At 39.6% G+C, this 14,612-nt stretch overlaps 1 protein-coding gene across 4 annotated transcripts in view; it reads left to right on the top strand.

Moving 5' to 3' along the window:
- The window catches only part of ASB3 (ankyrin repeat and SOCS box containing 3), a 116,470-nt gene that overhangs the window by 98,959 nt on the left and 2,899 nt on the right, over window positions 1-14,612 (top strand). For 3 of the 4 annotated variants that reach the window (XM_045009119.1, XM_045009118.1, XM_045009122.1), the window contains one exon: window positions 1,555-1,688. In XM_045009119.1, coding sequence (XP_044865054.1) covers window positions 1,555-1,688 — 134 coding nt within the window. Of the gene's footprint in view, window positions 1-1,554; window positions 1,689-11,769; window positions 11,898-14,612 lie in introns of those variants that run through there. The other variant, XM_045009121.1, reaches the window with a different exon arrangement.

Here is a 14,612-nt window from a genome sequence, read left to right on the forward strand (position 1 = left end):
CTTTAATTTGTATAGGAGTTGAATTTTAATGTCCACTCAGTTTTAAACATTGATTTGTTTTAAATTTTGTGATGACATTATAGTTGAATTTGTCATACTGCTTACAATGTTAACTTCATCATTTGACTGATTTTCTTGATTTAGTGAAATGTTATATTCATTGATTTTTTAAAGCAACATATTTTAAGCCTGACATGATAAATGGTATTTGTGATTACACTGTACTTACAAATAAAGAGCAGTGGATGATTACAAGAGTAAACACTATAAAAGTCCTAATTTTTTGTGACTCTTGTTGTCCATTTTTATTATATGTAACATTTTTTATATTGTCAGATAAACTATAAGTGCTTTTATACGTTTCTTGACTTATATTGTTTAAAAACATTCTTGTTAAAATAAGTGCCTATTACAATGTAATCCACAGATTTGATATATTTTTGCAACTTTAAATGCAATGCTATTTTTTTTCCTCCTGGAAAATAATGACAGAATAATAAAAAGTAAATGCCATCTGTGCATATGGTTTATTAACTGTCACTGGCTTATGGTTGTACAAGTGTACAATATAATGGTAAGTGTACTACAGTAACAGTAAATTTTAGTGGGAGTATCAAAAGTGGTAAGCAAACTCACCATTGCATTAAAGAAAGCAATGCAATCAGATTCATTACTCCTGTGCATTGTTCAAATAAATGCATGAAAATGACTCTGTTGGTCATACATGAACTATATTAATGCTGAAAAATGAAATAATAGAAAAAATAGACAACAAGGAGGTTTTTTATTATTAATTTTAATCACCCAGTACATTTGTGTGTTTCACAGCATTTTGTTTTATACTATTGGTTGAGTCAGATGAAAATGGAAGAATACGTATATAGCATAGAAATTATTATGTGAAAGTGCAAGTATTGTATTTCAGTACATTTCAAATGCCCTTTTTTAAAATAACTCCTTTAGACTGCCTGTGTAACCCACTTATTCTGTGAAGGCTATTGTTTACCATTTTTTACACATTTTCTTGGAGAAATGAGATATAAATCACCCTAAAATCAGTGTGTGCATAAAACTCAAAATCTTTTTTTTTTTAATTCCTTAGGTTTTGGTTTGATTATTTTTTAAATTAAATAAGCCATTAAACATTTTTCCAGATGTCATGGAAAGACTTAGGCAATAATGTGAGACACTTATTCACCCTGATGTTGAGAGACCTTATAAAAACCTAGATAGAGGTGGAATAAGCAATTCTTGCAGAGAAAAATACTGCCTATTACTAAGGCAGATATATTTTAGAGTGTATACTTTCTCTTACAGTGTAGCTTAATTCTAAAAGTAATGGAGGAAGATATAATTGCTTTAGTAAAGTGTTATGCTGTCAAAGTTATTTTAGAATTCCCTTTGATGTTTTGTTATGCTTGGGATGTCTATTTCCAGGAACTTGTTATAAAAACATAAATCTTTCAATATGTTTCCTCCTCTCCCCCAAGATTATCTTTGTGGTAGTGTGTACAACAGTTGACAATGTTATATGGTAATTTTTTTATCGTGTAGGATTTATTCTGTGAATGATGACATCCTTAATTTCACTCTGGAGTTCACTAACTGGAAAAGGCTTCCTCCAGCTGTAGAACAAAATCTCTCTGACCACAAAGAAACCTCCACCTGGGTTCCACGTAACCATTTTGGTAAGTAAAACAACCAATCAACTAATTTCCGCACATACCAATTTCCAGAATTTAAGAGGGAAATAGCTTTTTGGAACAATATGTGAAGATTGCAGAATGTAAAATTAAATTGGATAAAAATTTTGTTTTCATACCTGGGGAAACCAGTAGTTGTCCTAAACTAAGATCATATTTGAATTAATAAAATAAACAGTATAGGAAGTGAAATACATAATGTGTTTCAAACTGATACTTTTAGTCAGGATTATCCTCTACATGTAATTACTGTTATACAGATTAAATAAAAAACTGTCAAAGGTCAATACTGTTTTAAGTGCCCTTAAACATGAAAAGGCAGCAGGATGGTATCATAACACATATGTATGAAATGAAATTCAGAGAGCCTATTGTTTGGAAAGATTTTGAGGACTGTAAACTAGTTAACTTTGAATTTATTAAGTAACCTTTACAGTTCAGTTAGCTTGACAATTGGTATGGAAAAATCTTAGTAGCTAATTCAGGGGATTAATTAGGTATGCCCTGTGGAAAGTGGGTGTAAAATATATTGTAAGGGCACCAAGTGTAAGTTAATAGTGGACCTTACTAAAATGATTTGTTCTGCCTCTTTGAAGATTTAAGGGGAGATGATGGGTACTACTTGATTACTTTTTCTAGACAGTGTTCCCCTAACTTTGTTTACTGAATTTGATTTATATACTCAATACAAAAATTCCTATCCACTGATCTAAGCACTTTTGACAGCAATTAAAAATACAAACCATATAAATATTATAATAAATACCTAGAAATCCAGCAGCCTCTCTTCCTTCCTATAATTAAAATATAATCAACCAAAAAAAGAATACATATATTTCCACAAATATTATCTCTTGCCACACACACCCTTCCCAGAACCCAGTCAGAGCAAATGGGCTGTGCAATAATGAGCTATCTGAAAAAGTATGCAATACTCTTTCCTACTGATTCATTGTAAAACTAATTCCTTTTTAAAGCAGTGCTATAACATCTGAAAAGTGCTTGTTTTTATCTTTATGTTATAAGACTTTCCCTGGAGTACTATATTTAATACTATTCAACATATCTTATTGGAGTGGGAGAAGGTTTTACATAAAGAAATTTACTTGATCAAAGTTTTTCTGTGTTCCCTTAGTTATTAGTGAATATATTTATATTGTAATGAATGCTGCTTTCTTTGTGGTCAATTTCTTCCTCCTGCTTGATCCTTCGGTGGAGTTTTAATTCTGTGTTTTGTTTAGGACATCAGTCTGTTATAGAAATTAATATGATGTCCTAAATTTAGCATTAGGACTTCACTGCAGGATCTGCTGGGAAAAGACAAGTTATTATTCATAATTACCAAGCATAGTAAGAAAAATATGAAAAAACATGAAATGGTTTCGTATATATTTTAAGTTTTCCAAGTATGAGAATGATTATATATTTAGCAGACTTAAAAGTTTTCCATTTAGGAGCTAGAATGTGGGGGCAGTTAGTAACTCCTACATTTTTGGTACTCTTCCTTGGTGGTCTTAGTCAAATTGTAGAAGGTAGAAGCAGACCATCCTCAGACAGTGTGCCTGATTTCCCAGGGCCAGAATGCTTGCATAATCAAGCCTAGTGAGAAAAGTCAGAGAGAGAGAGAGAGAGAGATATCATTCTAAGCACCTCACAATTTTGTTTGTGTTTGTTTTTTATTACTGCTCAGTCAGCTCTAGTCAGAGAGAGAGGAAAAACAGGCATGTTGAGGTACATCCTGCATGTATGTGGCATGTTACACTGGACATTTGAATGTTCTTAGGCCTTGAATGATACTAAGAATCCCAGAAGATTTAATATCAGAAATAAAAAATGAAGTATTTGTGCTAAATATAAAAGAGCCTGTCATTACATCTCAGTTCTGATATGTTTGTTTCAAGCTCTCCAGACTGAAAACATTAACCACTGTAAGTGAAATTCACCCCAGTGCAGAGGAATAGTACAGGTCTATGTAGAACTTCTACTATAGCCCTATTTTGATGCTTTAGTGGATCTCTATGAGTATGTCTACACTGCAATTAAAAACCCATGGCTGGCCCGTGCCAGCTGACTCGGGCTAAGAGGTTTGGGCTAAGAGGCTGTTTAATTGCACTGTAGATGTATGGGTTTGGCCTGGAGCCCAGGCTCCGGGACCCTCCCTCCATGCAGGGTCCTATAGCCCAAGGCTCCAGCCTGAGCCCAAACACATACACTGCAGTTAAACAGCCCCTTAGCCCAAGTCCCTTAGCCCGAGTCAGCTGGCATGGGCCAGCACAGATCTCTAACTGCAATGTTTACCCTATATCAGTGGTTCTCAAACTTTTGTGCTGGTGACCCCTTTCACATAGCAAACCTCTGAGTGTGACCCCCCACCCCATAAATTAAAAACACGTTTTAAATATATTTAATACCATTATAAATGCTGGAGGCAAAGTGGGATTGAGGGTGGAGGCTGGCAGCTTGCAACCCCCTGAGGGGTCCCGACCCCCAGTTTGAGAACCCCTGCCCTATATGGTGTACAGGCAGCATTTGTACTCTTAGGGTATGTCTACATTGCCATGTAAGCTCAGGGTTTGTAGAACTTGAGTTAGGAGACCCTGGGTTTGTTAACTGAGGGCTTGAGCATCTACACTTATTTGTAACGCCAGGATAGGAATTGTTGAACCATGGGTCCCAACCTGGGGGGTCCAGCATCTACACTGCATGATGCGGGCCCAATTCCAACTATCCATATCCCAAACTTTCTAATGCCCTCCCAATAATATGGCCACTCTAGCCCTTTGTTCATGGTACAGCATGGGAAAACTTGACTGTCCAGAGGGCAAAAAAAAGTCAGCCTGTGGGATTGTGTTATACTTTTGGTACACTCCCAGAGCACGAGTCCAGTGGAGCTGCATCTGTGCTGCAAAATGATAGGACTTGAACCCTGGATCCCAGCTTGACTGAGGCTCGGCCCCTCTCCCCTATGGGGTCTCAGGACCTAAGTACAAGCCCTGGCTTAGCATGATTTGTGTGTGGATGGAAGGAGGATTAGACTTGAGCCTGTGTTTGCAGCCTGGGCTTATACTGCAGTGTAAACATACTTTTCGGCCTTATCTACACTACATAGTTTTGTTGACAAAAGGCAGCTTTTATTGACAAAACAGTAGAGGTGTACACACTACAATGCTACTTTTGCCAACAAAACTCTCTTGTTTAGGCAAGAAAATAAAACCACCTCATCCAGACACATAGAGTTTTGTGCAGCAGAGTTTTATCAACAAAGAGTCAGTGTAGACACCACTCTTGGTTTTGTCACTTTAAATGGCCTCCAGAAGGTGTCTCACAATGCTCATCCTGACTGCTCTGGTCTTCAGTTCAAACTCTGCTGCCCTGCAGCCAGGTAAACAAGCATCTGTCCCTCCCGCTTTTAAGGCCTGGGAATTTTCGAAGTTCTGCTTCCTGTTTGCTCGGTGTGGAGAGCTCACATTGCATCTTCCCAGCTGACCTTGGCAGCTCCACGCAGCACATGTTCTCCCACTTGGACTACTGCAGAGTTGTTCAATCTGCTGAGAAAATGGGGAGAGGAGGCTGTCTAGACCCAGCTCCTCTCTAGCCATAGGAATTTTGATGCGTACGGTCAGATTTCTCGTGGCTTGTGTGATAAGGGCTCAGAATAGGACACAGTGCAGTACCAAGTGGAGGTAAAGGAGCTGAGGCAGGCATACCAGAAGGCAAGGAAGGCAAACTGTCAGTCCATTGCTACGCCGAAGACCTACCGCTTCTATAAAGAGCTGGACACCATCCTTGGCGATGATCCCACCTCTACCATTAAGAGCCCCGTGGATACTTCGGCGGGGCTGGAGATGGCAAACAGTGGACCTAACCCCGAGGACGAAGTCGTGGATCAGGAGGTAGAGGTTGGAGGGCAATGTGGAGCCCATGGCAGGGTTGTCTGGTGGGGCGGCGATTCAGGAACTTTTCTCCACTCTGGAGGTGTCTACCCAGTCCCCCAGCAGTCCTTCTCCGGCAAGCAAGAAGCAGGAGAGGAGATCCCTAGTAAGTGATCTTTTTGAGTTGATGCTGTTCAGTTATATGACATACGGCTTTCTTTTGCTTTATATAGTATAGAAGTGGGTGAATGGATAGAAATGTGCAAGACTAGCTGTGTTTGAATGGGCTCCAAATTCCCATGCGTAGCTAAGCAGTCCAGCAGAACAGTATATTGATACACACCAAGATTTCACGTGAATCCTCCAAAGAGATATCTAGAAAACGTTCCTGGAGGTACTCGGCAATCCTCTGATGAAGGTTCCTTGGCAGAGCTGCTTTGTTCCTTCCCCCATTGTAGGAAACTTCCTGCGCCACTTGCCAATGGGACCAAAGTGGCATGCAGGGACCAAAGTGGCACACAGGCGAGAAGCATATGGACTGGGTCAGTAGATGCATCCTTGCTTAACCTCAGCAGTGTGGAAAATGGTGGCAGAATTTATAATATTGTCCCTACTCATCTGCACTGATCCGCATGAATCATCACCAACACTCTTTGCCCCAGCTTGAACATCCCCCACTCACCCGAGACAAACGCACCATGTTTAGGGTGTTCACCCAGATGTGTGCTTGCTAAGGGTCAGTGAGAAGGTGATTGGTATGTTACAAGAGGTGAACTTTACAGTAATGAATCAGTGCTGTGCATGAACTAACAATCATGCTTCTTTGTATTGTACCTTGTGCTTCTGCAGATGTGGCCTTCAGGGGAACCCTCTACACATCGGCCGATACAGAACTGTTTTCCAGGCCCTCCCTAAACTCCTCCCAAACAGTCCTTTCAACTTTCCGGAACATCTCAGTATCCCGTTCACACCATCCCTTCGGACAGCTTCCAAAATAATAGCTGGACTTACGCACAGCTATGAGAGCCTCTAATGCCCTGCACTGCTATCTCCCTTCCCACCAAGCCTTGCTAATTGGTGTTTAATAAAAACAAACACTCTGCAAGATAACAAATCTTTATTTGTGTCCTACAAATTGTGATTGTAGCTGATACAAAAACAAATACATGCAATTTAATCATTTGCTTACTGCAAATTCTGCTGAGGAATCATCACAAGTGTTAGGTAAACAAACAAAACTCAAATTAATGAAGCATGGCTGTATAGAAATACACAGTACTGGTTCTCATTCTCAGAATGTTGCCTCAAAGCCTCCCTGATTCGAGTGCCCCCTGCTGTACCCCTCTAATAGCCCTGTTATCAGGCTGCTCAAAATCATCAGCCAAGCGATTTGCCTCAGTGTTCCACCCCTGGGCAAACTTTTCACCCTTAATCTCATAAATATTATGGAGAGTGCAGCAGGCAGCTATGACCATTGGAATGTTTTCCTCACTTAGATCTAACCTGCCATAATCGCCAGCATGCTTTTAATTGGCCAATTTCATATTCCACGGTCATTCTGTACCTATTCAGCCTATTGTTGAAGGGCTCCTTGCTGATATCCAGGTTTCCCATGTAAGGCTTCATGACCCATGGGAGTAAAGGGTACACTAGGTCTCCAGGATCACTATTTCAGCACCCCAAATGGAATCTTCTGGTTTGGAAAGAAAGTCCCTGCTTGCAGCTTTCTGTACAGACCATCCTGCACCTTCCTGGACCACCCTGGGTTGATGTCAGTGAAATGGCCACGGTGATCAACAAATGCCTGCAATACCATGGAGAAGTACCCTTTTCTATTGATGTACTCTGTCGTAAGATGGTCTGGTGCCAAAATTGGAATATGCGTTCCATCTATTGCCCCACTGCAGTTAGGGAATCGCATTTCCACAAAGCCATCCACTATTTCACCCACATTACCAAGAGTCACAGTCCTTTGAAGCAGGATGCAGTTAATGGCTCTGCACACTTACGATAACACTGGTCAACTTCCTGACTCCAAACTGATTCGAGACCAACTGGTACCAGTCTGGAGTTGCCAGCTTCCACACTGCCATTGCCACGCACTTCTCTACTGAGAGGGCTGCTCTCATTTTGGTGTCCTTGCACCTCAGGACTGGGGCGAGCTTCCAAAGGAAGGTGGCTTTCTGCATCCGAAAGTTCTGCAGCCACTGCTCATCATCTCAGACCTGCATAACCATGCGATCTAACTACTCAGGACTTGTTTCCTGAGCCCAAAAGTGATGGTCCACTGTGTTCAGCTGCTCCACGAATGCCAAAAGTAATCTGATGTCGTTTCTTTCCATAGCACACAGCAAGTCGGGCAGTTCTGATACCTGTTCAGATTGAGAGCTCATGATATCCTGCATGACCGTCCGTGATGTGTTAATGACAGTTACCACAACAGCAGAGAGCAGTGCAGGATCCAGCTTTTCACAGCGGGCGCACAGTAAATGGGGGCCGTTGAAAAATGCTGCAAAATGCAGTTGGAAGCCCATGGAATTCTGGGACAGAAAGAACTGCATCATGGGACATTGAGCCTGCACCCATGATGCACTGTGATCCACTCCACCATCCCACAAGTTCTAGCTGCAGAAGGTGGCACGTAGCATGGTGGGATGGCTACCCACAGTGCAGTGCTCTCACTGTTGATACTAGAGCACCAATTGTGGATGTGCTCGGCCGATAGGAGGAGAGTAGTGTGACTGTGCAATAGCAATGTTGTTATAGCACTTTTTGATCATCGACATAACTTTGGTTGACAAAACTCTGTAGTATAGACAAGGCCTTAGTGTCTGCATAAGGAAAACTGAAAGTGTAAACGGAAACCAGGATTGTGATGTGATAATACCAAAATATAGGGTGCTTTAGTGATTTTTTTCCCCCTTTAAATGGGCAGCTGAGGAAAAAAGAGAAGATGCACAGGTCAGTTTTGGATTTATGGAATTCCTATATTCTTTTTCCATCTCTTCCTCCCTGACTCTTGCAAACCTCTGATTTCCTTCTAATAGTTGTGAGAACTGTGCTTATTATCAGTCAGAAAGTGGGACAAGCTGCCTCCTCAGAATTTAATGCCACTGCTTTCAAGAGTAACATTTTTCAAAAAGTGACTGATAAAGGGTTAGTTTCTTTCTTTTTTTTTTTTTGGTCCCATCATCATGAGGGCTAAAAGGGACTCTCATCCATTTTAGAAAACACTGCGTTACTGCATTCTATATTTTGTGCTACGTTTCAGATGGGACTGTTTGTTGGGACAGAACACTTCATGTGCAGCAGCAAAGTTGGTTCAGTGTAGTATGAGGGTGAAAGGTGACATCATAACTTTTTTTTGAAAAAGTGGAACTTTTTTCTTTGAAGATGCTACATTTTAGAAAGTTTTACCATAAAAGAATATTGATTTATTGCAGCTATTAAACTGCTCTCCACTGTCTCTGCAATAAATTCATCTTATTTTTGACTTGAGGCTTTTTAGGGAAAGAGGCTATGTTTTTAAGTCAAATGAAAAAGAGGGAGAAATGAAATGGAACTTGTCTTTTTATAGTTAATGTGACTTTTGAACTGCACTGTACTTTAAATTGGTGGAAGATCATGGAAAATTTCAATATAACTGGCAACCTTTTTTGCTTTTGTAGTTAAAAGGTCTCTTTTTGTGTCTGGTATTTGTGAGGCAATCTTCAGTGTGTATATATGGTATTAAGTATAAAACTATACTAGTAGTAGCATTTTCCAAGAAATAGAAGTATGCTTTATGCCAAACTAAAAGTGGCATTTTACAACCTATATACAGACTGTGGAACATATAAACATGATGACTGAAAATAAATGAAACTGAAAGCACCCAAGGCAAACATAACATTGTATAACCATTAAGTACTGTATACTTGACTGAATATATGAGTAAATTAATTGTTTGGGAATGAAAGGAATAAAGATTAATACAGTAGAACTTCAGAGTTACAAACACCAGAGTTAGAAACCGACCAGTCAATCACACACCTCAGTTGGAACCAGTAGTACTCAATCACACAGCAGAGACCCAAAAAAGCAAATACTGTACAGTACACTACTGTGTTAAACGAAATACTTTTTTAATAAAAGGGGGGCATTACCTTGACAAGATTTGACAAGGTAAGGAAACTGTTTTTGTGCTTAATTTAAATTAAGATGGTTAAAAGCAGCATTTTTCTTCTGCATAGTAAAGTTGCAAAGTTGTATTAAGTCAGTGTTCAGTGGTAAACATTTGTAAGAACAACCATAATGTTTTGTTCAGTTACCAACATTTCAGAGTTATGAACAACCTCCATTCCTGAGGTGTCTGTAAATCTGAGGTTCTACTGTACTCTATAGTACATTACTATAATAGATTGGATATGGAATTCATATTGGGAAAACTATTGTCTCTTGGGTTAAAAACTTGATCCTAGGTATTAAAGTGCTGTGGATGATCTTCCTCAATGGAGACTGATCCCAAAGATTTTTCTTACGTGCTAAAATCCTCATTTTTTGTGTTTCATTCTGTCCCATTGAAATATGTACTATTAGCCTATACTTCTGCTAAGTGTTCTGTATTTTACTCAGAGGGTTATAGGACCTTGTGTTTGCCAGTTGTAGAATTCCATAATTAATACTGCTGTTCACAAAGGAAGGAGGCAATTGCACATCTCTAGTAATTACTTAGTGTTAAAAGTTTCAAGAATTTTGAGCATGTAGCGTTACAGTATGTGTATTTAATGTATTCAGTGACACATTACAAACTATATTAACCTATAGGATAAACAGTCCCTCAGTTACTGTGAGATTGATCCTCAGCTGTTAATCTGTCAGGCTAAGGATCATAGAACCAAAAGCCATGGCAGATGTGTTAGTCTCAACAATAGAACCAAAATGATCCTATTGAAATGTGTCTGATGAAGTGGGTATTCACCCATGAAAGCTTATAATAATAATTGGAGATATACCTATCTCCTAGAACTGGAAGGGACCTTGAAAGGTCATTGAGTCCAGCCCCCTGCCTTCACTAGCAGGACCAAGTACTGATTTTTGCCCCAGATCCCTAAGTGGTCCCCTCAAAGATTGAGCTCATAATCCTGGTTTTAGCAGGCTAGTGCTCAAACCACTGAGCTATCTCTCCCCCCCTAAAATTTTAAAGTTATTAGGGAGCCCTTAGTCAGTCCTCCATCCCAGAGGGGGAATGTGAGTGGCACCGGGCCAGACCCAGATCCCTAAATGGCCCCCTCAAGGATTGAGCTCACAACCCTGGGTTTAGCAAGCCAATGCTCAAACCACTGAGCTATCCCTTATGTGGCAATACATCTGTTAGTCTTTAAGGTGCCACAGGACTCTTTGTTGCCTATTGAAATTGGATCCCTGCAATTGTAATACCATCTTTGAGGCATTTTGACCTCAAAATGGCATATCTTTTCCAAAAAAGAAAAAAGAAAGAAATTGAACTCAAACATATACAATTAATAACAGTACTCTGACTTTAAGATTCTATGCAAATAAAAGATAAATTAATCACCAAAATGTACTTATTTATTGTGTGTGTGTGTGTGTACATAAATAAATAAAATATTATATATATCTGCTTGCAAATCAACATTCTTGGCTTATACACATCTACTGTTGTGAGCTTGGAAACATCTAAAAAAAGCAGTGCTCATTGGGGCCACACATGTATTGCCATCCCCAGGCATTCAAAAGCAATGAGTCTAACTCCCCAAAACTCATGAGATTGGCTTAAAACTCACAAGATTAAAATAATAAATTTTATTTCATTTTATTTGTTTTGTGCCTTTTGAGTCTTTAGGGTTCACATTTTCAAGGTTTTCTCCACAAATATGAGGGCTAGAAACTTTTTTTTAATTGGTTAGTTGAGATTCTTATGTAATCATAGTACTACAGGAGCTGGGACATCAAGAAAAACACCAACTATTCTAAGACTTGTGATGAAATTGCAGAGCTGGCAGCATTGTAAATGCCCCTTTTCAGATCCAAACAAAGAGAGGCTATAAAAGGAACCTTGGCATGCCTCCATCCACAACCGTTTCTACTAAATTAAAAAAAAATTATTGGGTGAGGTAAATGGATGCAATGTTCCTGAACAACAGATACCAGCAAAAATAACTTTTCTTTCTCCTTTGCTAATTGTTCTGCAGATCCTCAATCACAGGGGATACAGAAAACCAAAACCCAACGTTAAACACCCAAGAAGGAGAGCAGAGGAGGCCTAATTTAAACAATGATTGCAGAATTGCCATCTGTGGGGAGCATTTTAAGAGAGTAATGCCTGACTGGCAATTCATGTGGTAGTTTTACAAATCTTGATCCTAGACACACTAAGCATGCTGTAACTAGGTCTACTAGAGTGAGGTATCTGACCCTAAAGAACACCAGCTAGATCATAACAAGCCTGCATATACAGCCTAATTCATTTAAAAAGTCATTCAATATAACTAAGATTCCTTGTAAGATAAGGGTGAAATGAGAGCAGTTGGTGCTGCGGTGCCCTTTTCAATAGTCTCAGTTGCTAAATAGTCTTGCTCAAATTGTTTGGAGGCACTAGTATGCCGGTGGTCTGCTAAACTGTGATGGGGAGGGCTCACACATCATAAAAGTGTGGATCTGTAGAGGGCATTCTGAAGGAGAATCAATTGCTAAGGCTGTCGCTTCATCTTTAATTCACAGCATACTCTTCAATTTTGCTAAAACCTGCTGGTTTCTTTCTGATATCTGCTGCAATATCTAAGAAACAAGAGCCTAACTCTGAATTTCTTTGCTTTTGTTGGTTTTATGGCAGACCTGTGCTATAGTTTTTGTGTGCATTGATAAATAATACATAATCCAGGTCTTGCATTGAGCCATTTTGACAGTTGTTGCCATACCAACATTTCTCCACCAATGCTGTAATCTGCACCGTAGGGCCCGCCTACTTCATTGGAGATCAGGTGAAATATGACATTGCACCGTAGTAGTGCTGTTGGGTGACCTCCGGCAGCTATTCCTCTGTGGCCTCTTATTTCCTGACTGACTCTTTCTTCTCCTGGAGAATAGAACTGATGTCCACTCCCTTCTGAGGATATGTCTGCACAGCAGCTGGGAGCATACTTCCCAGGGTGGGTAGACAGACACACACTAGCTCTGCTTGAGGTAGTGTGCTAAAAATAGCTCTGTGGCCATGGTGGCATGGATGGTGGCTTGTATTAGCCACCTGAGTACATAACCTGGGGGTCAGGCAGGTATATATAAAGTGGTCATCCCTCTGCCCCATGGAGGAGGAAGAGAACACACAGTTTCCCCTGTCCACATAAGCCAAGGGTTGGGGAAAGGAAGAGAACTCCCCCCGCCCATTTTGTGGGAAAGGCCAAAGAGGATTGTCGCCTCAACAAGGCTTGAAAAATATACCCTTACTCCTATTAGCCTGAGAGAAAAGGCAATAAAGAAATGGCAGGGGACAGAGAAAAAACAACTTTAAAGTTAAGACATTGTTCTAGCTATTCATGTTACTGTCCTTTATTATATTTCCTTGGCAAAAAGGGGACCTCAAAGGCAGGGAATTCCACTTTAAACCCTTGGAGAGACAACAGATTGGTTGTGGCCTGAGAGGAAAGGGACTCTGAGGTGATAGTAGCCGGGCAGTAGGGAACATAAATACAAGTTTGTTTTTTTTCCAGTTAGAGCACAGATATTTTATACAAGTTCTTGTTGCTCTGTCACACTCCTGCTTTTGAGATAAAGGTCAGCCAATTACTTATGGAAACCACGTAGCCACACACCACCCATTGGGAGAGTGTGAGTAGGAGTGTGAAGATACAGTATGTGATCGTCATTTGCTAAATAGACCAACAGAAGAATGAAATACCATCTTTTAATAGTGAAAAGGTTAAGTTAAACTCCGATCAGAAATTGTTTTTTCCTGTCTTTTGTATGGGTTGGCTAGTATAACGTAATGTCTGCACTTGGATAATAGTTAATTTAATTAACCTTCACTTTTCTCTCCACATCTTGCCCTCTCTGTTAGCTCACTCAATAGATGGACGATGTCCTCTTTTAATCTTGATTCCTTTTCTCTTATTCCTCCTCATCCCTTCCCCCACCCCCAGCTCATTTAAACTCTTACCATGTTCCTTTGATCCGAACTCTTTTTTCCTAACATTTGAATTCTGATACCCTTCACTAACTCCATTGCTTCTCCTCTTCCTTTCTGCCACTGAGCACTGTTGGCAAAAAATCTGGCATGCTGATTCTTTTTATGCTTTTAAATCTACCTTAAATTCCATTCAAACTGGGCTCTTTGTTCTGTAAGCAAGTCCTAATGCCGTTCTGGAGACTTGGCATTTAAGGTTTAATGAAGCCTTCCATTTTAAACCAAGTTTGGACCTTTTCACTGCACCCAAATTTATCAATCTACCTAACATTTTTGAGGTTTTATGTTTTGCCAGGGCAAAAATCTTCTAGAACATCTGAGGCAAATCTGAGAGACTGAGGAGTCCAAAAAATGACACAATCTCACTTTATGGATATATTTCTAATCTATTTATTTAATTTTTGCTCATCATAACTCAAAAATGGGTTAGTCTAGATACTGCTGCTCTGGTTTAAACCTTGGTTTTGGCAAAATTACTGTAGCAGCAGAATTATTGTAGATGATTATACCACTTTGCATTGTCAGATTGGCGGTAAAGAGGCCTTGGTAAAAATGAGAATCAGATCCTTAAGTGGTTATAAAAGTCATGATTTTTTATAAGATTGTGACCAAGAGATTGTTAGTGAGAAATGCGAGTTTAAAACAATTTTTTCTATAAAATAAGAAGGGGAAGATGAGAGAGAAGGAGGTGAAAGAAGAGAATTATATTATGGAAGACTCAATATAGTTATGTCTCACGGTCTCCTTTCTCTTATATAATCAGACATATTTTTGTTCTCTTCTGGTGTCTGTCTGAAACAAAAATTGAGCTCGTACCAGGTCATGATATTTCTTAATATAAAGGAGTATCTATGG

Source organism: Mauremys mutica, chromosome 3 (genome assembly GCF_020497125.1).
Source record: "Mauremys mutica isolate MM-2020 ecotype Southern chromosome 3, ASM2049712v1, whole genome shotgun sequence".
NCBI classification, from domain to species: domain Eukaryota; kingdom Metazoa; phylum Chordata; order Testudines; family Geoemydidae; genus Mauremys; species Mauremys mutica.